The sequence below is a fragment of the Pteropus alecto genome, unplaced genomic scaffold (genome assembly GCF_000325575.1).
Source record: "Pteropus alecto unplaced genomic scaffold, ASM32557v1 scaffold161, whole genome shotgun sequence".
Taxonomy (NCBI): Eukaryota; Metazoa; Chordata; class Mammalia; order Chiroptera; family Pteropodidae; genus Pteropus; species Pteropus alecto.
The window spans coordinates 3,174,266-3,200,230 of NW_006432943.1; the positions used below are offsets into that span (position 1 = coordinate 3,174,266).

The 25,965-nt window shown below is 35.9% G+C and overlaps 1 protein-coding gene across 1 annotated transcript; it reads left to right on the top strand.

Moving 5' to 3' along the window:
• On the top strand, nucleotides 1–18,514 carry COQ2 (coenzyme Q2, polyprenyltransferase; the record flags this gene model as incomplete). The annotated part of the gene is made up of 7 exons (XM_015586030.2): nucleotides 1–34; nucleotides 3,499–3,665; nucleotides 7,636–7,757; nucleotides 8,973–9,058; nucleotides 10,950–11,083; nucleotides 13,051–13,239; nucleotides 15,065–18,514. Coding segments are annotated over 7 exons (888 nt in total), but the record flags the coding sequence as incomplete, so codon positions are not given.
• Nucleotides 18,515–25,965: the final 7,451 nt, after the last annotated feature.

Consider the following 25,965-nt stretch of genomic DNA (forward strand, 5'->3'; position numbering starts at 1 on the left):
TACCTGCGGCTCATGCGGTTGGACAAGCCCATTGGTGAGTGTGGCGGACCGGCGCGCGGCGCGGGATGTCCAGGGGATGCAGCCTTAAAGGAAATAAAGCCCGAAAGGCGGAGCTTCGCCGCCAGGCGCAGGATAGTTTCGAGACACCTGCGAAGTGACCTGCCGGCCTTCACGCCCCTTCGAATCTTGAGCCGGGCAGTAAATTCTCTCGTTCCACACTCCTTGTTTAAGTAGTGAATCGAGCAGAAATGCCGTGCTCGTGTCCCTGCATTTGCACAGATTTACAGTATTGAAGCACTTATACTTTCATTATGTTTGATCTTTTCCATAATCCTGTAAGGCTGTCAAATCACATAAGATTGTAAAGACGCTGAGGAAACAAACTAAAGCTCTTCGGCAGAGCCAGACCTGATGAACCTAGTGTTTTGATGCTGAATTCTAGCTCTTTGCCCTGCACCACTGGTACCACCGCAGCACGTACAGCACTTATGGACTGCCTTATCTGCTCACAGTCGCCTCCTGAGGATTTCCCCCACCTTCCTATTTAAACTATCACCTACCACCTCACTCTCTATCCCTACACCCCTCGCCCCGCATTTTATTCATAGCACTCTCCACTAACTAACCTTATGCATTTATTGGTTAATTGACTTCTCTAATACAGTATAAGCTTCACATATATGACATATTTCTTTCTAGTGCCTAGAACAGAGCCTACCAGTAGTAATAGATGTGTTAATAAATTCCTACAACATCACGTGACTAGCCTTAGGGCTAGAGCTATGGAAACTCCCTGCTCTCAAAGAACTCCCAGTCTAGTTAAAAAGCTGATACAAGTGATCCAGATAGTATAGCGGGAAAGATAAAAAAAATTCATTGATGGAAAAAGTCAAGAAGAAAGTGTAACTCAAGGACAGGTAGATTTCGCAGAGGAGGGAAGAGATCTTGATTGATGGGGGAAACATTTTTGCAGAGATCCTAAGGTAAAGTGTTAGAATACTAAGAATATAAGCTGATCTGGAACCCCATGTCAGTGTAGAAGTAGTGGGCGTTCAGGCTCCTTGCAGGACACTGACCAGTGCCCGTCCTTGGCCTGGGGCTTAGGGACCCCTGACGATGACATTTGCCGTTGCAATGCATAGAAATGCAGTCACATGCATAAATTTTCTCCACCGTTTTCCAGCTAAAATCCCAAATTAGGCCTTGTTTTTGGCACTCTAGGTTTATGCACTACTTATTTGGGATCAGAGCACTAAGAGTTTATAACAATTAACAATTAAAGTATAAAAGCAAAATAAATAATAGGGACAGCCCTGCTATCATGACCCCTTACATGTGGGCGCCAGATACGAGTTGATAGGCATAAATTTCCAAGCCCAGTTCTAATCTGAAGCCTAACTATAATTATGTTCTTAGGGTCTGTGTCATGGAGCTGCAGTGCAGGCTTCCAGGCCATACAGCAGGATCAACAGCTGCTGTAATTCTCATTTCCATAAAACTCTGGCTTCTACTTCAGTGGTTAGACCACCCACCACCTAATAAGAGGCTATATAGGAGTTACACGTAAAGCTCTCAAGCCAAACCTTTTAGTTTGAATCTTCACTTTGCCCACTTGAGAGACCTCAATTAAGTTACTTTACCTCTCTGGGCCTTCATTTCTCATCTATGAAATGAAGATACTAATAATACTGACCTTTATAAAGTTGTCTTGAGAATTCATTAACATATATCAAGTCTTTAGAACAGTGCCTGACATAATAACTACTCAAGAAAGTTAGCCCTTATTCCTTGAGAAGTAGAAATTGGATAAGATTGGGTAATAGTTACTATGTATGTTAAGAAGATACCAGCCTGCTGTGCTTTGATTCTAAATCAGGTGATGATTACAGGATTTTTAAGACAACTTATTAATGTTCTGTGTTACAGATCATTTAACAAACATTTTTTGAGCCCCTATGTATGCCAGGAACAATAAAATGACAGTAGTGTAATCCAGGTTTGATATTTCTTTATTTAAATTCTTTTGTGGGGTAATTTTATATTCATTGTTTTACTTTGTTGAAGTTTAATCTTACTATCTTCATAAACCAAAGTGTATTTCATTGTTTTTCAGAATGGATTACAATTTATTTCAAACGGGTAACAAACTGTTATTTCAGGAAGTTTCAGTAGGTGGCCCTCTTTCCACTAAATTGGTGGTATAATTTTTTTGTTTTACTGCATTTATGGGTAAAATTTATGTTGTCTTAAAGATAGTGTGTAATTATTGAATGACTCTTAGACTCCATTTACTCAGCCTCTTTGCTCTGCCCATCACCTGTCCTAACTTGCTCGTTTTCTTTAATCTCTCCCTCAGAATTTTTCTTTTTTCTACAATAAACATTTCTTTATAAAACCTGTCTGTATCCTCACCACTTCTGCATCTTTCTTCATAGAAGAAGACATAAAGAAACTGTCATAGGGAAGACAGAAAAACATGTTGCTGAGAATCAGGAAGGAAAAGAACAATAAGAATTTAAGGATATATAGAGATTTGGGTATAGAGAGTGATAGCATTGGCCTTAGGACATAGATTGGAGCCAGACTGCCTGGATTTGAATTCCAGCTATGCCACATTTTACCTGTATGGCCTTGGGCAGATTACTTTCTCTATGCTTCAGTTTCTGTATTTGTTAAATGGCTATAATAAAAATAATGCCTATGTCATAAAAGTGTTGTGAGAGTCAAAAGTGTTATATGACAACACCTGGCATATGGTGCTATATATTTGTTGTTATTGTTTTCGTTTTCATCATCACCAGTATCATCTTTTCATAACAACTCTGAAAATTAGATATTCTTTTCTCTCATTTATAAATGAGGAAGGATGAGCCTTAAATTTAATATTCTTTAGTGTCTGGTGTTACTCCACTTACTAGTGGCCGACATCAAACCAGACATCTAACTTCCCCTTCATTAGAGGAACCCTTCTCTTCTGTAGGGTCACCCTACATATTCCTATTAGTAAGTGAATACACCACCTGTAATTCAGACTTAAGGCCAAGAAAATTTTGTTCCTGACATAAAATGCTTACACATCTTTTTTCTAGAATTTTTTTTAAAATGGAACCTTCTGTTATGACCACACCAGGAAAATAATGCCTGTGAAGCCATGGTCTTTCTTTTCTATTGGGGCAGGATCAAGCTACTCCTCTGTCCCTCTGAGTTATAAGGAAGTAGTTAAATCCATTGTTTTACTTAATCTCTGTATATCTGTTGCCTCAATTGTAAAATAGGAATAATAATAGTGCCTACTTTATGAGGATGTTTTTAGGATTAAATTACATATAAGTTATTTACAGCACTTGACATTTCACAATCATTCAGTAAATGTTAGTCTCAGTTTTGTCATGTGTTTCTGACTGTGTTTTTTACTTCTTTGGGATGTGGTGTTTAAACAAATGAAAACAATTAATTAACTTGAATTTGTACCTTTTTTGTCTTTTTATTTTTCCTTAGGAACCTGGCTGCTGTATCTGCCATGTACCTGGAGCATTGCCTTGGCAGCTGAACCAGGTTGTTTTCCAGATTGGTACCTGTTATCCCTGTTTGGCACTGGAGCTGTTCTTATGCGTGGAGCAGGCTGTACTATTAATGATATGTGGGACCAGAACTATGATAAAAAGGTGATTTTGTCTTGGAAAGGAGCAGAGAGGTTCCTTTCAATCCTGCAGAGTAACATGGTGACATTACTTTTGATTGCCACATAAAGCAATAGGATCCTTTAGTATCCTCACTGAAATCCAGCATAAGAATTGCTGATACCAGTTGAATAGCATGTGTTACAAAGTACACTGTACTTTCTTTCTCAACACAAGAGCAGCCATGGAGGCAAGGCGTGTACTTCATTTTTACAAAATGAACTAGGATTTAGAATGCTGGGGTAAGGATATTAGGAGTGAAGTTAAAAATTTCATCTGAACCTTTGGATGTCTGAAAGAACTGCCACCCCTTCCTTTCAGATATATATACTGGAGCTGTACTATTCATATTTAAATCAAATCTTAATGTAAATGAACCAAGGCACTTCTATTATCATTTGCTATAATTATTTCTTTTTTAAAAAACTTATACTTCTCCTTGGAAAAATAATACATTTTTATTCTGAAAACTTCATACAGTACAGAAATAGAAAGGATAGGAAGTACAAGTACTCCTTATCACTCCAGTCCTCCAGAGAAAACTTCAATTAAAGTTTGATGCATTATGTTCCTCTGGATTACTTCCTATGCATATTCTAACATATGTGTATAATTAATTCTTTGTTCCTCAATAGACTTGTCATTTTCTCAAGGGAGAGGTCCATCTCATTTTCCTTTTATCCTAGCAGCCACGCTATAACAAGTACAAGATCATTAAGATCATTAAATGCTTGAGTAAATAATCAAGTAAACTTTCAATTTAAAAGAAAGCCATGGGGAACTATATAAAGTAAATAATCATATATATACTATATAAAGTAGATAATCATCTCTAGTTTGCCTTTCACATGTGTGAATTTCCCTTAAAGAAGGCACACCTATAATCATTTTTAGTTTATAGAACAGTATCATATTAATATATTTTTTAAATTCATAAAAACATTTGTTGACTACTTGCTGTGTGTGAGACACAGTGACAGGTTCTAGGAATGCAAAGGTGAAAGACACCATCTCTGACCTTATGCTTTCGTAGTTGTGATACAAGCAGCACTGTCATGAGAATGGTGTTCACAAAGAGGACTTAACAAAGAGCACCTACCTGAGCCTATGGGAGAAGGTCAGAACTTTGAACTGTGGCAGAATAAGGTGGCAAGAAAAGGGTGGGCTGGAGGATGAAGGTCTGTTTGGGCAGAGTGAATAGCAGATACAGAAGCATGGCTGTGAGATAAAGTATATTATGCTTGACGACTGCAACCATGGGGTTTACTTGCGTCTGGAGAATAGGTTAGTGGAAAGGTGGCAGGAACTGATAAAGGCCTCTCTATGCCCCACTGAAACAGGTGGGATGCCTTGATCCATGCCAGAAGATGCATACTTTTTTGATTTTTGGGTTCACACATCCTGGTAAGTTTTTCATTCTGCATTACTGTGTGAATGAGGCTTCTGGCATATTTCATTTCAAAATAATGCTTGAACATGTTTAGAGCAACTAATGCCTACATCCTGGTTGTCATATTTTACTATAAAGTTTTGCAAGATGTTGCCCTTAGGGGAACTTGGTATAGGGTACGTGGGATCTCTGTATTTTCTAAAATACAGAGATTAAAAAACAACCGCGTGCAAATCTACAGTTGCCTCAAAAGGAAAAGTTTATCTAAAAAAATAACATTCAAACCAACCAACTTTTTCTAATTTTTTAATTAACAAAATATGACCATTTTAGTTCCCCCCTAAGTGATTTTTTTCTCCCTAGATCAAAGGGAACTGATTATATATATACCTTACATCTCTCCCAGGATATTTTTCTCTGATTAGAAGAATCTAGATTCTATATTGCCATGCAACAGAGTACTTAAACGATTGTTTTAGAGTTATTGAGGTGGTTTTGCTAACACAAATTTTAAAGGATTATGTACATCTCTTTTAAAGGATAAGTTAAAAAGCTTGGCCAAATTGTAATGCTTACCTCACAGTTTCTTAAAGGTTGTATTTCATTAAGGACATGTTTATGGCTCAGGGTTTTAAGTGAATTGCTATTAGGGTATCTAGGTTAGGTGTGTTTTGTTGGCATCTATAATCTACTAGCCATCTGGTAAACATTAGGTTCATAAATATTGAAATAATCTCACGTAGGTTATATGTGAGATTGGTTTTGTAAGCTGTGAGCACTTTAATTTCATAAAAACTACAAGGATATGTACTGAAAGGTCGGTGTAGTCTTGTAGTTAGTAGTGTCGTCAGTGGGACTAGACTGACTTGCTACTGTGCTGTCTGTGACTTTGGAAAGTTACTGAACAAATATATATTATTTGTTCACATAAGTTTTCTAAAACTTAGAAATAGCAAGACCTTATGAGTGGTTAAAAGACAGGGTTGTTATGAGTATTCAAAAATGTGATGCATACGTATAGCTCGTAGAATAGTGGCACCTTAAACACTCAGATATTCGCTGGAATAATAATATCCTAAAACACATAGGAGAACATAAATATTATTTCCAATTAAAATTATAGTGACCAAATAAAAGGTAGACGATCCAGTTCTAGCAGTTAAACCAAAATAAGTCGTTATAGTTTGACAAACTGTTTTATTACAGAGTTAAGCATACTAAAAATTGGGTCAGCAGTTTTTTTCGTAGCGTTGGGTAATAAATATTTTAGGCTTTGTGGGCCAGAACGTCTTTGCTGCAACTGCTTGACTCTGTTGGAGCAGGAAAGCAGCCATACACAGTATATAAACAAATGGTGTGTCTCTTTTTTTAATAAATCTTTATTTTTGGACACTGAAATGTGAATTTCATATTTTCACGTGTCACAATACATTAATCTTTTTTAAAAATCAATATTCAACCATCTAAAAAAGTAGAAACCAACTTAGCTTATGGGCTGTATAAAAACAGGCAGTAGGCTAGATTTGGCTCACAAGGCGTAGTTTGCTGACCCTTGATACAAATTATACAAAAATATATTACTAATAGTTAACATTTATTGCATGCTTATATGCTTCAGATACTGCATTTACTCTGAGGTAGGTGATATTATCACCCCTCTTAGTTCTTCTCCTTCTCTGTTTTACCTTTAACAGGTAAGAAATAACCTAAGCCCAAGAGAAGTTAAGTAATTTGCCAAAATTCACACAGTGATGGAATTGGATTCAAATGCTGGACTCTCTGATCCCAGATCCTGAGTTCTTAACTTTTAGCAATATTGAAAATTTTGGTTATGTTCTTTATTTGTGGTTGAGTGTAGAGTAATCACATTTTGTGATCTCTTGAAAGGAAAAGAACAAATTAAGATATGTTATTTGTTCACACACTTACTCTGTTCATGTCCTTATAGTGGGTTTGCCCTTTATATTTGAGTGCAGCTAATATATGATAGCAGACCCATTCCTAAACAGCCTGGCAAAAGCACTCCCACTTTCAAACCTAGATAATCTGTCTTCTTTCTATTTTCACATCTGATTTCTGATTGCAGCACTTCCCATACTCAAAATAGTCACATGATATCAGCCTTATCTGACATGCACTGAAATTTTTTCTTTCCTGAGAATTCTCATTATTATTGTTCCTCTTTTCTCTCTGGAAATTGAGTATACTTGCTGAGTAGCTAAATAGCTAAGTAAAGAGTTGCTTTGTTTTGTGTGTTTGGAGATGGGAATGGGAAATGGAAAGAAAGGGGAATGAGTAGTAGGAATTTTTAGTTCTTTTCAAAGCTATTTTAATATCAATTTTTGATTCTTGGCAATACTTCCACTATTGATTTCACCTTTTATTCATATTTCTGCCTTAGTACTTATGATGGCCCAGTCTCTTGATGAAATGCTTAAATAAATGATTGATGTCTTATAAACTATATAAATGTCTAACCAGTGTACTGTATACTTGAAACTAATAAAAAAAAAAAAAAAAGTGAGCCATTACATGAGGCTAACGTATCTGTTTTTGTGTGTTAAGGTTGCAAGAACAGCAAATCGCCCAATAGCTGCTGGAAACATTTCAACTTTTCAGTCCTTTGTTTTTCTTGGAGGACAGCTGACCTTGGCACTAGGTGTTCTTCTGTGTCTGAATTACTACAGGTATATTAAATGTGTTCTTCATAATTATGTATAAAATCTCTCCTTTGAAATGGAAGAAGTAGGAATAAAATAAAATTGAAATATCTTTATCATGAAGTTGTTTATTGGCTGCCTATCGAGCATCTGTAAACTAGCAAGTATAAATCACCATACATTGTAAAATCAAGAATGCTTTCAACCAAAAGAATGAACAAATCAGCATGTAATTTATTCTGAACCACCATCAGTACTCATACTACATGTTCCTAAGGGACGCAAGGCACTTCATAGGTTTTTTAGGTGCATGCATGGATGTGTTTGTTTATATACTCGTATATGTAATTTTATTTATCCTGATAGAATCTCTGAAGTAGATAGAAGCAAAAGTGATTATACTCATTTTGCAAAAAAGAGAAACTGGGTCTTTCCCAGAGTCATGTTTCTAGTCATGACAGAAGAAAAAGTAAAAGGACTCATTCCTATATTTCTTAAACAGAGACAGAATTAAACTTCTGTGCATCAGATGGCTGTTTACAGAGTGCTTCAATAAGGCAAAAAAGAGGAGGTCAGCAAATAAGCATTACTTTATAGAGACTAGTCTTAAATATATACCTTGCCCTGCTATCATCAGTCACATAAAAACACTGGAAGGTTATTCCTGGAGGGATGGTGATAGGTGAGCTTTGATGAATATCTTATGTTATCATTTCTTTCATAAGGGTTTTGTGACCTTATCCTCTTCTAGAGAAATAACACCCCATTGTACGTCTAAGAAGGGATCTCTTGACTCTAATGATCTGTTCTGATATCTCAGTTTACTAGCAGTAGCATATGGTGGGTAAGCACAAGTTGGACTCTGGAGCCAGTTTGCCTTAGGTTTGAATCCTGGCCCTACTACAGACTAACTGTATTATGACAAGTTAATCTCTTTGTGCTTTAGTTTTCTCATATGCAAAAAACAAGTAGAATAAAACTATCTGCCTCTTAAGGTTGTGGTGATGATCATAATGAGTTAACATATATAAAATAGTTAGAACAGTGCCTAATACATAAAAACACTATATGTGTTAGCTGTTATTATCCATCCTTTATCCTAAACAAAGTCAAGATAATTTTACATAACAAAAAATAGAATTTTTAAGATAAATTATTTTCTCAATTAGTGTTACTATTGCTGTTTTAGTGATTTTTAATAGGTGATATATTAATCTTTTTAATGGTTTTTCTTGATTTCAGTATAGCTCTAGGAGCAGCATCCCTACTTCTTGTCATCACCTACCCACTAATGAAAAGAATTACATACTGGCCTCAGTTAGTTTTGGGTAAGCTTGAAATAACTTTAAGTACTTCCTTTGATACCCTCAAACTATACTTTTAGACATAATATCATACATATATATTTAATGTGGCAGAAATACAATGTCAAATTAATCATGAAATTTTCCACACCAAGAACAGATTTTCATATTTTAAAGGACAATTAACTATTTCTTTTGGCTAAAAAGTCTTGCTTATTTATTAAGATTGTCATTTTTTTCTGAAATGTTCTTTTAAAAATCTAGGTATGTTATGAAGAAAAAAATTAGCTGCCTCGACTCTACCCCTCTCTTTAGGTAGTTGATCTAGACACTCTGAAGACTTTGGGGATTGGAGTAGAAAGCACTCTGAGCTGGAGAACGAGAGTTAGTGTGTATGATGGCTTAGCCGGCTTCGCAGGACTCCCCTCTTGTAAAACTTTCTTTCGACTTCCCAGGAAAAAGTTATAGCAAATGGGCCCCCACAGCACTCTGATGTGGCACTTACTCATTTCAACAGCATTAATTCAACATGAAGATATTGAGAGCCACCTCTGTCTCCCCATTAATAAATTGTAAATTCCTAAAAGATAAAGCATTCTTTACATATGGATGGCTCAGCATCTAACAGCACTTGATAAATCACAGGAATTCAATAAAAGTTCATTAGTAGAAAGAGAGGAAGATTAGTAGGTAGGTAAGTCAAAATCAATTGGAAAAATACCTACTAGTCTTTTCTGTTCTATTCCTTGAATAATCTAGAGTGTTCTTAAAACTATTCTAGTTCTTTGAACTACCCCCCCCCCCACAGTAAATAAAAGAACCAAAAGACACTCCAAGAAATTGATGTGAGCCTGATGTGGAAAGTTGTTGTGGAATATTTATCTTTTTGTAGGATCTTCTCATTCAATGTTGTGTTTCTTTTTATTATTTAAAAAAATAGGACATTATAGTCTCAACTGACCTGGGACTCTTTTGATAAAAGGATAAGCATTTCCTATTTATAAGATAATATTAAGAAAGCTGGTATATTTACTTCAAATATTTACTGAACCCCTGACTTTTACTTTGTGCCAGGAATCACATCATGTGCTAAGAAAATTAAATTGACTAAAACACATTCACTCTCTTGAAGGAGCTAGAGAAGACAACAGATAAACAGGCCGTTACAGTACATTATACTGGCATGCATGAGTGCTGTGGGAACACAAAAGGGAGGCCCATCATCAACTGAGGAGGGATTCTGAATGGAAATAGGTAACAGAGGTGGAGAGAAGACATTTGGGAACCATTGAGTGGAAATAGGTAACAAAGGTGGAGAGAGGACGTTTGGAACCCATTGTGTTTGAGGTACCTGAGGGACTTGCAGGTAGAGGTGCCCAGCAGACAGTTCAGTATCGAGTCTGAAGCTCAGGGAAGTGATCCAGCTTGTACGGAGAGGCTTAGGAGTTGTCAGCATGTAGATGTTTACAGTCCTCAGGGAGGTTGGGATTGTGGAATAAATAAGGATTCCTGCCTATACTCTTGTTTCTGTAGTTTATAGGGAAAGTAGAATGCTAATGGAAAGACCACAAGACTTTTGACTTCAGGTCTCAATTTAGACCCCAGCATCTACTATTCATTGGCTATGCCAGGCATCGTACTAGGTAGGATAAATGTTCTCATAAAATCTACTTATCAAGGGAATATCATCCTTTCTATTAGCTCTGTTATTTTAATTGTTAACCTCTCTGAATCTGTTTTCTTTTTTGTAAAATGTAGCTAATAACTATCACAGAGAGCTGAGAGAATTTAAAGAAGAAGCGTATTAGAAAATAACATACATAGAAGCACTTACTACATGCTAATGCCCCTTTCTTTCCCTTTGGAATTCTGAAGTACATTTAGACATTTCCTCTATCTGTTTCACTCATTGTAGGGTTGACTTTTAACTGGGGAGCATTACTTGGATGGTCTGCTGTCAAGGGCTCCTGTGACCCATCTGTTTGCCTGCCTCTTTATTTTTCTGGAATTATGTGGACTCTCATATATGATACTATCTATGCCCATCAGGTAAAGAAATATTTTTTTTTCTTAACTTTGGTGTAGTTGTTTTTTAAAAAACTTTAAGAACCTAATTAAAGGGAAAGTATTTTTTTTCTAAAAAGTAAATTATTTACACTTACATGACATCAACAAAGTATTTCTGTTTTTACCAAAAAGATCATCTCATTTATTTTATTTGTAATAATTTAAATAGTATTTACTATGTGCTAGGCACTGTATTAAATACCTTCCAAATACCAGTTTAATCCTCATAACAACCTGCGAGGAAAGTACTTTTATTATCCTCATTTTAACAGATGAGGAAAACAGGCATAGAAAAGTAATTTATCCGTGTCACACAGTTAGTGTGTGGCAGAACTGAATTTGAACCCATACAGTCTCCAGAGTCAGTGCTTTTAATTGCTGCCCTCCCTTGCCCTCTCCTGCCCTTCTGTTGATGCCTCTAATCATTGTACCAGCCAACGTTTTTTTTTTTTTTTTAGGTAGTATAAGTAATAAATGTTTTCCCATATTTTTATCTATTTTTTTTGTCATTATCAGTTTAAGACTGCATAATAATCCATTGATTTAATATGCCATAATTTTTAAAAAATTAACAATTTGTCTATTTTGGCCATTTAAGTTGTTTCTGAGTTTCTGCAATTATAAATGACATTGTTCTAATTACTAATGTCTTTATGACTGTGAGCTTTTTGGGTAAATTTTTAGGAGTGGTGTTACTTATTTAAAGGATATAAACATGTTTATAGCTTTCAATATTGCCTTTTTCATAAGTTTAATAAAAACTTTTTACTTTTCTTGATTTATGTTCTTAATTTTCTTTTATGTATATGAACTTTGAAAAAAAGGATTTTTTCTCAGTATTTTTCTGAAATATGATTGACTTCTCAATCATTTACTTAAAGAATATGTCATGATTTAATGAAATTTTTTTCTAATACTTCAGTCTGGATTTCATCTTGTTTTCTTTCTATTAACCTCTCTCCTCCACTACATTTATGTTATCATGAAAAAGTTTGCGAGTTCTATAATCAACCTGATTTCCTTAAATGAAACTTAACTAACAGTTTAGAAGAGATCCCTGTATTTTTTGCAGTCAGCTTTGGAACCAGTGGTCTAGATAACTGTACTCCAATTAGATTAACTTCTTCAGTAAAACACACATACTCTTTGACACTTTTGTGATCCACATAATTAAAAACACAGTTTGCACCCTTAAGGTGCTTGCAGTGTGAAAGGAAAAACATACACAAACCTCACACTCATTATAACTTGGATTTGGGACTTCAAACAATAGCTGTCTACCAGCAACTGGTTGCACAGTTCAGCATGCAGCCTCTGATATCACAGGACCATAATTACAACTAAAGCTGCTAGAGACCAGTCAGCTAGATGTGAGTGTATCAAAACCTAGCTCTACTTAAGCAGAAAGGATTCCATGGGAGAAGCAAGGAATAAATTGAGCTAGAAGTGAAATGTGAATGGATGTTGTTAGGTGATAAGTGAGCATTTTTCTACATCTGTGATTTTATTTTAGCAAGATTGAAACTAAAGTGTACAGGAAATTACTGAGATTTGAGAACTCTGTGGTAAGGAAGTGCTATGAAGAATTTGAGTTGTTTTACTTCTAATGTAGTAAAAGTATAGTTAACAGTTATTATAGGATTATAAGAAATACAGTGACATGTAGAAATAGAGCTGGAAGATAATTTTAGCAGTAACATTTAACTTTGATTTGGCCTGCACATCCATTACTGATCAACCTATGTTTCTGAGTTCACTGTCATCTTTAACAATTCATGGTCTATCTTTATGTTTACATATCAATGTTCTTTAAGAGACAGTTTCCTCTGGAATTAGATAATGGTGATGATTGCACAACTGTGTGAATATACTAAAACTATGAATTGTATACTTCAAAATGGTGAATTCTGTGGTTTTAATAAAAAACAATTTCTTATTTCCAACGTTAGGACAAGAAAGATGACACTCTGATTGGTGTTAAGTCCACGGCACTACGGTTTGGTGAAAACACCAAGCCATGGCTCAGTGGCTTTGGTGTGGCCATGCTGGGGGCGCTGAGCCTGGTGGGAGTGAACAGTGGTCAAACCATGCCCTACTACACTGCTCTGACTGCTGTCGGAGCCCATCTGGCTCACCAGGTTTGACCGTCTTATTTTTTCCCTCATTCTTCCTTGATATAAATTATATTATTTAAACAAAATGACCTCTATATTTACCAACCAAGGTACTTCTCAAAACAAACACTTGCCTTGAACTGTCTTACACTACCCCCTCCCCTGCCCCAACTTATCATATGAAAGAGCTAGCTATATTACTTTAGAGAAGTAACCTAAAACTAAACATATTTTTTTCTTCTGATTTTTTTGGAATTACTTCTGACTTATGTCTGGAAAAATTTCAGTAATGTCTGAAGGTTGTCGGTTGAGCTGAATTACTCTGAAAGCAACTGATAAACACAACTATATTTTTTAAATGCGGGTTTCTAGTAATGATTGGCAAAGTAATTATTCATAGTTTTGTGTCCCACTGGCATAGAGACCAAGACTAGATAAGTCATGAAATGCTGCCATGTCAGAGTTCTGCCTAGGAAACTCATTTCAGGATATGCCCCCCGCACCCTAGCACCTGCAAGCTTATATCATGAATCTACATTATTAACTTTTGTAAAATGAATGGACAAAATCTAATTTTAATTAAGTAGATTGCTAGTAAATAGACTTTTTGCATCAATGTTACCATTATTTTCTTTGAACACAATCCAATAGATGTTAGTGAACTTTTATTTAGATGACCTATTTGATACAGATTATTACAAGTTATCAGTGTAAACAAGACTTGCATAACATGGTGTGAAGAAACCAAAATCCGATGTCCATAAAGTAAACCCCATGCTCTGTCACCGTCATTGTTTAGCAAAGCTAAAAGGATTCTCCAGATTTCATCATTCTCCTCCTCAGAATTTATCAGCATCCCCTTTTGGTCATAACTCAGCTCAATGGGGTTGTTGTCATCAGTTGATTGTCTGGTCAGGATAATGGTGGTTTAGCAATATTTAAGCACCTGGATATTAGTGGACTAAGGCAAAAGTTTTGAGGACAATCACAAATATTATAAAAAATGTTTAGAACCCACTTTATATTCTCAGTTGGATTTGTGGTCCTCTCTCCAGTCTTTGACACAGTATTTTAAGATGGACATAGCCTTCCAGTGTTTGAAAAGACAGGAAATCATGATGATTTTAAGTCTGCAGGCCATGTAATAAAGAATAGTTGGAAAAATGCAGGATGCTGATGCTTAAGCCTAGAGAAGAGTAAGATGGGACATGAGACTTTCCTGATATATTTGCAGGACTACTGTGGAGGAAAAGGAGTATATTTGTCCTAGATTGCCAGCTGCAAATCTGGGTCGCTAGATTCCCTCCTCTATGTGGGGATAGGAGGGGGATTTACACATGTATGACAGTATTTTTGATTATCATAAGTGAACTAAAGGTCTTATTACAGGCATTTAGTGGGTGAGGGCCAGGTATATTAAATATCTTTCAACACGCCAGGCAAGCCTGTACAATAGAGTTGTCCTGCCCAAACGAGACTTGTTCTCCTGTTGAGAAACATTGCTCCAAAAAATAAAGCCAGAGCTGGAGGGTAGGAGTTGTAGAAAGTAGATTTTAGATCAGTCAGTGGAAGGAAGAGCTTCCTAAATAGAACTAAAAATTTCATGGGTTGCCTCTTAAAGTATTCATGCACCTTTCATGGGGAAATTTTTAGGACACAGCATAGATGATACCCAGTGAAAGAGAGATGGTAGATTTTTCTACATTGTGAAACTGTTTGGGGAACAAAAAGGGCTTCCCATTGCTTAAAATTCTATAACAGGGTGTTATTCTTTGTGTCGATGTGTTTATTTGTAAAGCTAAAAAAAGAGCGGGTACTCTACTCATGCAGCATTGTGTTTTTTTTACAGATTTACACTATAGACATCCACAGACCTGACGATTGTTGGAATAAATTTGCCTCCAACCGAACAGTAGGACTAATAGTTTTTTTAGGGATTGTCCTTGGAAACTTGTGGAAAGAAAAGAAGACAGATGAAACAAAGAAAAATAGAGTAGAAGATTAGCAAATGAAGTTTATCTAGGAATTTTTAAAACAAACTTTTACAAAACACTCTCAGGTTATGTTACTACATAATTAAATTTAAATAAGCAGTCTTACAATATGTTAAAGAATTAAGAACCAGAAGATGAAGACTTGCATATTTTGCCTGGATTTTAGTTCAAGTATTTGCTAGCAAAATTCTTCCCATGTCACAGAAACCAGAGGGACTCCCCGATATGAGATGACCTTGAGTATTTAAGTTGATGCATTCTTTTGTTCATTATAATTGTCATCTTTAGTTTTGGGAACTGTATGTATTTTGGCACTTTAGAAGAAACCAGACATGTATCTCATCTAAATAAATGTAGGAAAACACTCTTTTTAGGGAAAAAAAAAAAGCTGCTGCAAAAAGTTGAGGTTTATTCTTTATTGTGACCTTTATTCACTGCCAAAATCTATAATTCAGAAAATCATTGGTTTTCATTTTTTAGGGGAATTTGAGTAAAAAAATTATACATACTATATCCATACAGACTAGTGTTGTTACCAACCCTGACATTTATTTGGGAACTCCAGTCTGTGTGTAGCCACAGTGACCAGAATGGGTAGGCAGGCCATCACCAGGGATCTTTTTTTTTAATCTCATCTGATTGTAATTCATAAGATAGTGGCATATTAGTTAAGTGTACTGTTTCTTCTCTTGCCCCCTTCAGAATGTTCTCAACACAGCAGCCAGAGTGATTTTCTTAGAATCTATGTGAGGTCATGTCATTCCTCTGCTCATAACCCTCCCCAATCTTCCCAGGACACTTAGTACAAAGTAAAAGTCTTACCACCTACTAGGCTCTCCACGATCTGGCCTTATCTGTGACTACTCTTAACAACCTTCTCCAGCCCCACTTACCTCCTCACTGCCCCTCAACAGTCTTGGCAGATTCCTACCCCCAGGCCTTTGCATTTCCGGTCTGCTTTGCCTGGAATGCTCTCCTTGAATGATGTCTTAGTACTTTGCCACAGATTTTTTTTCCTAAATGTTACCTTCTCAAAGAGGCTTTTCTTAGCCACTGTTTCTAAAATTTGATATACAAATTCTACCTACACTTCATATTCTCTTGTTCTTGGTTTTTTTTTCTTCAGAACTTTACCTAAAATATATTTTACTTGATTTAAGTGGCTCTTAGGGAGAGTGGAGTATAAGGGAGGCAGACAATTGTGTATGTGGGTTGTGGGCAACACTACACACTAAATCCCATCATAATGATAATGATGGTGATTATGATGATGCAACTAATGGAGCACGTATATATGCCATGCACTGATAAATAGGCAGAGGAAAATGTACTTAACTGTTCGTTTATTCAGTAAATACTGACCCACTGAGCATGAGTGTTTAGACTTAAGACAGGAGAAGCAGCAATGAGTTGAAGACAAGAAATAGAAACATATCCCACTTTTAGGTATGTTTTATCTATCCTGATACAGTATCAGAATTATTTTATCAGGATAGATAATATTTTTATGTTGATTTCTGTTTTCTTACAAATATCCTATATATTTTTTCCTTTTGAAAAGATTTAGCAAAATCTATACCATTTTTCTAGAAAATACAGTAATAATAAAATATAGAGTTTAAACAGAAGAGTATCTTCAGTAACGAAGTGACAGGGAAAAAATCGAGCTTAGAAAAAGGTTATGCCCCTTTAAGGTATGCCATTTCTCATAAGAAAATGTTGATCTCTAAATGTCTTGGCATGGACTTTGGAAAACAATGCTGAACCTGATAACTGGAGCAGGAGCAGGGCCAAAGGGGGCACAGAGGCCTGGTGTTAGCACCCTCTACATTGTACTCTGAAGGAAGCCTTAAGGCAGAATTCCTTTCCTACTCGGAAAAGAGCTCCAGTGTCTAAAAGGGCAATGATTCTGTTGAGGAATGGCTAGAATTTGCCAAAATCTGCATAATCTGTTCACGATTGCTACATAATTTTCAGATCACCCTATATTTTAGAATGCTTAAGATCTAAACCCATTAGCACTGATTCCACTTATAGGAGAGTAAGTGCAATGTGTTTCAATTTTATTTCATTTTCTTAAGTTAGTTGATGAAAAGTTAATATGGAACAAATCTTAGAATTGGTAAAACTGCAGCCATTTGTGATAAATGGGGACAGGAGAATATAGTTAAAAATTTATACATTATCTTGCTCTCAAAAAGCTGCTAAAACTGAGATGAGTTAGTTCTCTTATTTTTCCTTCCTTCTCTCAGGTAGAAAGGCTGGAAAAGTGATATAAATGGGTATGGGGCAGATGGGGAAGAAAAGATGAAGTAGATTATTAGCCCCTAAAATCATGGACATAAAATAATTCAGGATTGCAAAGAAGTGCAGTCATCTATCGGATATCAGGGTTATCTATCTATGCATAACCATGAGGGGCACTGTAACAAAATGGGTGAAATCACTAGTTTCCTCTTGGGAAATTCGTTCAATGTAAAAGGCCCTTGCCCTATCTGCTTCAGTTACCCTGAAGTGGTAAAGAATTTTGTAAACAGTTACCTTGTAAAAATTCATGGTAGGGGTGGAGTTAGGGTGGGAGCTACGGGAAACCTGGCTACAGAACCTAAAAGTTACAACACAAGTGCTGCCTCTCCCTCTTCCTGGACTACTTTGCTAAATTGCTCCATCCTTCTTCCATATTGTAAAAGACTCTAGTCAGGCCACACACTACTATTTACCCCAAATCGACATATCCTCTTGCCCTTGGGCTGGTCCTTTTACTGTCGTAGGCCACACTCATACACCCCCGTCTTCCATCACAACTGTTAGGAGGGTGAGGGCCTGCCCTTTAGAACAGACAGGATTTCGTGTGAATCCTCCCTCAAACACCTGCCAACTGGGAGACAGGAAAGTGACAAACCGCTCTCAGCCACCATACTTTTATGTGCTAGATCTGAGCTATGCGAGCATTAAACAGTTGACATATGTTAAAGCCTATTATGGGCCGAATCGTATTGCCCCAAGATTCAGATATTGAAGTCCTAACCCCCAGTAGTAAATGTATTTGGCGATAAGGTCTTTTAGAGAGATTATTAAATTAAAATGAGGTCATTAGGGTGAGCCCTAATCCACCTCCTTACAAGAGGAAATCTGGACACACAAAGAGACACTAGATGCTTGTGCATGTGAGAGATGACTGCATGAAGGCATGGGAGAGGGTGGCCATCTGCAAGCCCAAGTGAGGGGCCTCAGAAAACCAAGCCTGCTGACGCCTCAGACTTCTGGCCTCCAGAACTGTGAGAAAATAAACGTTTTTCAAGCTACCCAGTCTGTGGTATTTTGTTGTGGCTGCCATAGCAAACTTAATGCAAACCCTACTACTGAACCTGGCACAGAAAAGTCACTCTACAAATAGGTTCATTTGAAAGCTCTTACTTTTCCACACCAATTCTACCTTTTTGTCCTAAAGCATAAATTTTAGCCCTTATAGTGTCTACAGCAGTGGTCAGCTAAATGAAACCCTCCATAGATGTCCATATCCTAATCCCCAGAACCAGTACATATGTTACCTTATATGGTAAAGGGGCTTTGCGGATGTGATCAAGAAAGATCTTGAGATAGGGAGGTTAGCCTGATTTATCTAGATGGCTCAGTCTAATCACAAGAGTTTATAAGAGGAGGCAAGAACATGGAAGCAAGAGGTTATTGTAGGAATTGACACCCGACAGAGGAATTCAGATGCTCAGACAACTTTGTCAGAGGAAAGAGAATTTATTAGGCCAGCGGAGCACATGGGGTTAACAACTCCATGCACGAGCTCGCTCTCGTTAGATTCATTTCAGTTTGTATACTTCTACAGTGTCCATGCAGGGGTACGTGATTCCTTTGTCTGAGGTTTCACATGTGCCTCCTTACTCAAGATGGGGAGGAGGAGCTTCGGGTGGGGGGCTGCAAGGGAGGAAGAATTTCCTGACCATTGGTCTTACAGGTCGTTTGTTTTGTGGAACCCATGACCTTGGCGTGATCAGCACCATTATAAGATTCTTGAACAGAGAGTCGGGATTCCTAGGCTATAAGCAGGGAGCAGCACTTGATGCCAGCACCTGCTCAGCAGATTCCTTTCCAAAGGCTGAGCTCTAATTGTAACATAACAAGCAGTTTTACATAGTTTTGTTATTCCTACACAACTACAGAGATAAGGAAAAACATTAGTTGGTTGGCAAGCCATGAATCAACAGATGTGAGGTGGAGAGTCCTTGAGGTGGGGGAGGTAGCTATGGGAAAACATGTTAGCTGGAGAGTCCTGGAAGGGAGAGAGGGCAGTCAGGAATGGACTTTAACCGGCTGAGTCAGTCATTTCTTGCAAGCCCTTTCCTTTGCATTTTTTTTCAGATGCCTCCTCTCCTCTCATTATAGTGATGCAAGGAAGTAATGCAGGTGGCCTTTAGAACCTGAAAAAGACAAAGACACAGATTCTCCCCTTAGAGCCTCTAGAGAGAAAACCAACCTTGCTGACACTTTGTCTCTAGCCCAGTGAAACTGAGTTTAGACTTCCAACCTCCAGAATTTTAAGACCATAAATTTGTGTTGTTTTAAGCCACTAAATTTGTGGTAATTATAACAGCAACAAGTAAACTAATACAATAATTATTTGAGCTCCGACTGACCTGTCCTGAACTGCCAGAGTACTTGGTTGGTACCAGTGAAGCAGTTGCTAACAATGCAAGTCCTGGAGACATCTTGCCTGGGTTGGAATCTCTTTAACATCTACCGGTTGTATGATCTTAAGCCAGTTACCTGATCTCTCTGTGGTTCAGTTTCTAAATGGGCTAATAATAATATCCTTCTCATGAACTTAAAAATCATGTCTCCATCTACTAGGATGCAGAGTCCATGATAACTGGGATTTTGTCTTATTCACTAAAGAAGGCCCAATACATCACTCTGTAGGTACTCAATAAATATTTGTGACTTATTGTACACCAGTAGGCTAACATTAAGTATTTGATAGAACTGGTATTAGGTGCAATGATTAGAAATTAGTAATGTCTTTCAACAACACATAAAAAAGTTCACAATGTGAGGTACCATAATAAAAATTAAAATTTTTCACGTACATATGATTAAAACTGTAAAAAACATTTAAAGAAGATTAAAGAAATAAAAATAGATATTTTATGAGTAATAGGTTATTATAATATTGCTCTATAATAAAATTAGATGAGCAATGGTCCAAAATTTCATGTTTTAAGCTAATCTATGAATGTAACCTCTATTCTTCCAGTGTTATTTTTACTTTTTAATATTTACATTTAAAAAATAAACGTCAAAATAACCAATGTGCAGCTCCCACAAAGACAAAGGAAAGGATGATGATGATGATGATGATGATGATTTTAATAAGTTCTTTCCAAAATAAAGGATGGGTTTGAATACTAATGGAAGGCCTTTAGTTGCAGCTAAAGACTTCCATGTCTTTCTTTAAAGGATAATCCTTGCCCACATCTGAAAAAGAATTACAGTCTTAAGAAAGTAAACTCCAACAGAGCACCGAAGGTGAGGCATCCCCTTGACTACCAGCGAGTCACACTGTAAAACAGTCATATCTCCATTTTACTATGGAGCCAACACAGTTTTGTAATCATTCTTGTAAAGTTAAACAGTGATGTCCTAAGTCTTCCCATAATATTGGGCAATGAGCTGCCTGCCACACCTTGTTTCTTATCAAAAACATGTGGCGGAGAATAGCAACGCCACTTTGTCCTCAGGAAATTAAAAGTTACCTATAGCTTTCTTTTCTGCTATCTTTCAAAAATAATATTTACTGCATTTTTTCCTAATGCGCAAGTAACATGTACATTGTGGGAAGTCTAAAAATACAGAAAAACAAACGGGAAAATAAAATTTATTTTTAACATCATTATACAAAGATATGCACTATTAGCAGATTGATAGTCTTCTAATAGGCATATAAACATTTTTAATATGGAGCCATACTGTACTTCCTTTTCAAAATCTACTTCTTTCACTTAATGTTTTCGCATATCATTAAATCTTTCAAAATATGTTTACTGGGTGCATAGGTTTTTATCATATGCATGTACTATTACCTAATTAATCCTATTACTGAATACAGAGGGCTTTTACTTTTTTCCCTTCCTCACAAACACTGGTGCTATGAATAGATTCATACTTTGAGCACTTCTCTAATTATTTCCATGGGATAAAGTCTGGGAAGCAGAATGTCTCTGCGTATGTGTTTCCGGGGATTGTAGGATGGGAATAGAGGGTTGGACATTGTAGTATGTACATTTTTAAGATTTTGGCTATGTTTTCTCAAATTACCTCCAGAAAGTTCTATATTTTTACATGTAGTACAGGAGGGCCTCTTTCTTCAGATTCTAGCCAATACTAAGACACAGTTGTTTAATCCTTGTCAATTAATAGGCAAGAATAACACATTGTTCTGCTTACTTTCTGTGGTTACTAGTGTAGATGAATATTGTCAAAATGTTTATAGGACATTTATATTTCTTCTTTGTCAATTGCCTGCATGAGTCGCCCATTTGGTTATTGTCGTTAATACATGCTACCTTGCCAATCATATCCCCCCAAAGTCTGATATTTGACATACTTAGACTGTGTTCTCATTTTTTCAAGATCATCATTTTATTAATAGTTAAGAGATTTTCTATTTCATGCTTTAGACAGAACTCTCCCATGGAGAAAGTAACGTGTTTAATAAATGTGTAGTTGTTCTCATCAATGTGTATTATTCAGTCATCAAACATTTGTTGAGCATCTCCTATGTCTCAGGCACGGGGTAGTTGCTGCAGACACAGAGATAAATCAGATAGCTCCTATCATCAAAAAGCTCCCAGTCTGGTATACAGAACTGTTTTGTCCAATACAGTAGCCACTGGCCACATGAGGCAGTTAAACTCTTGAAGTGTAGCTTCTCTAAATTAAGATGTCCTGTGAGTATAGAATATACACTAGATTCCAAAGACCTAGTATGAGAAAATGCAAAATATCTCATTGGTAATTTGCTTATTGATTTCAAGCCGAAATACTTTTTGTATATTGAGTTAAATACCATATATTATTAAAATTAATTTTGCCTGTCTTTTTACTTTTTAAATGTGGCTACTAGAAAATTTTAAATTACATTAGTTGCTAACATTATATTTCTGGTTTATAGCAACACACTCTATGAGATTTTCGATATGATTATCGATATTCAAAAGTTTGACCTTAAAAATTACATAAATTCAAATCTTCTGTTTCCTTATCTGATAAACATACAGAATAAAATCTAACTTTATTTGGTTGGTATGAGGCAAAACTGAGATAAATTTTCTGGCGTGTGATAAAAACAAAAACTGTTAGTTCTTTATCCGCCTACTCCCTTGCTTTGGAAGGTAAGCAGCTATGGAAAAAGAAAAGGAAACCATTAAAATAAACCAGAATGTCAATGCTTTTAAAGTTTATGCTACCAACAGTATTATTTTGTTATCTCTCTGGATGCTCTTTCATGAATAAGCTGAGAAATAGATGATGAACGAATCAATATTTGTATGGACAAACAGACAGACAGATGGTTGGACAGTTTACAATCCTACCCACAGTGCACAAGGGTTCTCTTTTCTCCACAACCTCTTCAACATTTGTTATTTGTTGACTTTTTGATAATAGCCATTCTGACAGGTATGAAGTGATTTGATTTGTATTTTCCTGATGATTAGTGATGTTGAGCATTTTTTTATGTCTCCGTTGTCCATCTGTATGTCCTCTTTGGAGAAATGTCTATTTATGTCCTCTGTCCACTTTTTAATCAGATTGTTTGTATTTTTAATGTTGAGTTGTATGAGTTCTTTATATATTTTGGATATTAACTCCTTATCAGAGGTATCATTTGCAAATAGCTTCTCCCATTTAGTACGTTGCCTTTTTGTTTCGTCAATGGTTTCTTTTGCTGTGAAGAAGCTTTTTTAATTTGATATTGTCCCATTTGTTTATTTTTGCTTTTATTTCCCTTGTCTTTGGAGTCAATTCTAAAAAGATATATTTTTTTAAATCACTAAGGCCAATGTCAAAGAGCCGTTGTTTTCTTCTAGGAATTTTATGGTTTCAGGTCTTACATTCATACATTTTAACCCATTTTGAGTTAATTTTTTTGTATGGTATAAGATAGTGGCCTAGTTTCATTCTTTTGCATGTGGCTGTCCAGTTTTCCCAATACCATTTATTAAAGAGACTGTCCTTTCCCCATTGTATATTCTTCACTCCTTTGTCATGAATTAATTGTCCATATATGTGTATGTTTATTTCTGGGCTCTTTATTCTGTTCAATTGGTCTGTGTGTCTATTTTTATGCCAATACCATACTCTTTTTAATTACTATAAATTTGTAGTATAGTTCAAAATCAGGGAGCGTGATACCTTCGGCTTTGTTTTTCTTTCTCAAGATTGCTTTGCTATTTGAGATCTTTTGTAGTTCCATACAAATTTTAGAATTACTTATTTTCTTTATTGTCTGTCCTCACTATCTAGAATCTAAGCTCCTCGAGGGCACAGATGTTTTCCGTTTTGATCAATACTTTATGTCCAATGCCTGGAATAGTTCCCTACAGAGTAAGCGCTCAATAAATATGTGTTGAGTGAATCATGAATGTAAAGCTTTTAACAGCATAGTTTATCCTCATTAAATATTGTTATTTGCAGCCGTTTTCAGCATTCTTTTACCTCTCCAAATTATTTTTCTTTCTAGAATCCATCTAGGTGGAACTATGCACTTAAGGGATAGCTGATCTTAAGGTTTTATTTTAGGAGAACTATGTGAACATTTAGTTCCTAAGCCTGAGTTTCTTAAATGGTTTCAATTTATTAGGGGTGGGGAAATGTGGAACAGAAAATGGAGAACTTGTCAAAATTCTGGACAAATCTTAAAGGGGATATTCCACCCAGTAAAAAAGTATAAATTCAATGCAAAGAAATTGAAAGTAATTATGCAAATGCTAATTAGAGTTCTATTTGTTTACTCGCCAGTTTAAAAATCCAAGAATTTTCTTTTAAAAATTAAAGTATTCATTATTTTTTTCCTTAGGCAGCATTGAGCATTTGTAACAAAAGTAAATTATCATGACTCTTACTTCCTTAATACTCTGTCCACTTTTTAGTCAGTTAATAAAATACTGACACTGTTATCTGTGAAAGAATTACGAAATTCGGGTCAGATCATGTTACGGGAATCCCTCATAAACACAAATGGCTTTGGGTTTTCATTATTGCCTTGAAGAGAAAGGAGAACAACTCTAACACTTTAGAATTAAGAGTAACTTTATGTCTCTAATCAGAATTTTAGTACTAAAAATACTCTATAAATATTTTAAACAAATTCACTTGAAAACATGTTACAATTAAGAAAAGTTATAGTGCAAATTAATTAATTACTAATTAAAAATTGTTAATATCGCAGGATATGCAGAAGAATATAGAAAACGGGTATATGGTTTTTTAATTTTCCCCCATTTATGCATTAATGTTTCTGATTTTCTTCATTTTGTTTCTGGTTTGTCTTTATTATGTGTGTAGATAGGCCCTCCTCTAAGGTCAAATGAAAATGGAAACTACAATAACACAAGTGAATGTGTTCCAGGAAGAAGGAATAGCAAGTATAAAACCTTGAGTCAAGCCAAGCACATTCAAGGAAGAGGAAGTCAGCTTTCTGATCTTATCTTCATAGTCCTGACACATGATAACAAGTGGTAGTTATAACAAGTGGAGGATGCGGGTGGAAATGCAAAATAGTGGGAAATAGTTTGGCAGTTTTGTATAGTTAACTATGTATCGTATAACCCAGCAATCCTATTCCTAGGTATTTATCCAAGAGAAAAGAAAACTTAGGTTCATACAAAACCTGCACATGAATGTTAACAGTAATCACCCCAAACTGGAGAAAAAAAGACAAATGTCTTTTAATTGGTAAAGGGTAAACAAACTGTGGTATATATATATAATGGAATACTACTCAGCAATAAAAAGGAACAAACTACTGCTACATAAAGCCACATGCAAGGATCTCCAATGCATTATACTAAGTGAAAGTAGCTAGACCCCGAAAGCAATGTACTATAGGGTTCCATTTATATAACAATCTTGGAAAGGCAAAACTATGGGGACAGAAAACAAATCAGTGGTTGCTAGAAACGAGGTCAGGGGAGCAGTTGACTACAAAAAGAGCATGAGAGAATTTGGAGTAGATGATGGAACTGTTCTGTATCTTGATTGCAGTGATTTTACACAATTGTACGTATTTTTAAAAACTCATTGAACTGTATGCACACACACAAAGGTGAATTTTATTTTACATTAATTATACTGCACACGAAGTGCATGGAAGTCATTTTCATCAAGTCGGGGTACAATAATCAAAATGCAATCACATTGTTGCCATGCTAACTAAGATAGGAGCTAAAGTTCTATTGCTATACATCTGACTGCATATGGACTTACATTTCTGAAGAATCACCCCTTTTCTGACTCCATCATTCACATAATCAATATTTATCAAGTAGCTATTGTATGCCATGTACTATTCTAGGTTTTGAGGTTACTTCAGTGAACAAGATGTGTCTCTACCTTCCTAGAGCTTGCATTTTAATAAATAAATAAGCAAATAAATGCATACAACAAATGCAATAAATTAATATACTGCTTAAAATAATATAATTTGACATAGTGATAAATTGTTACAAAGAAAAATAAAGCTTGG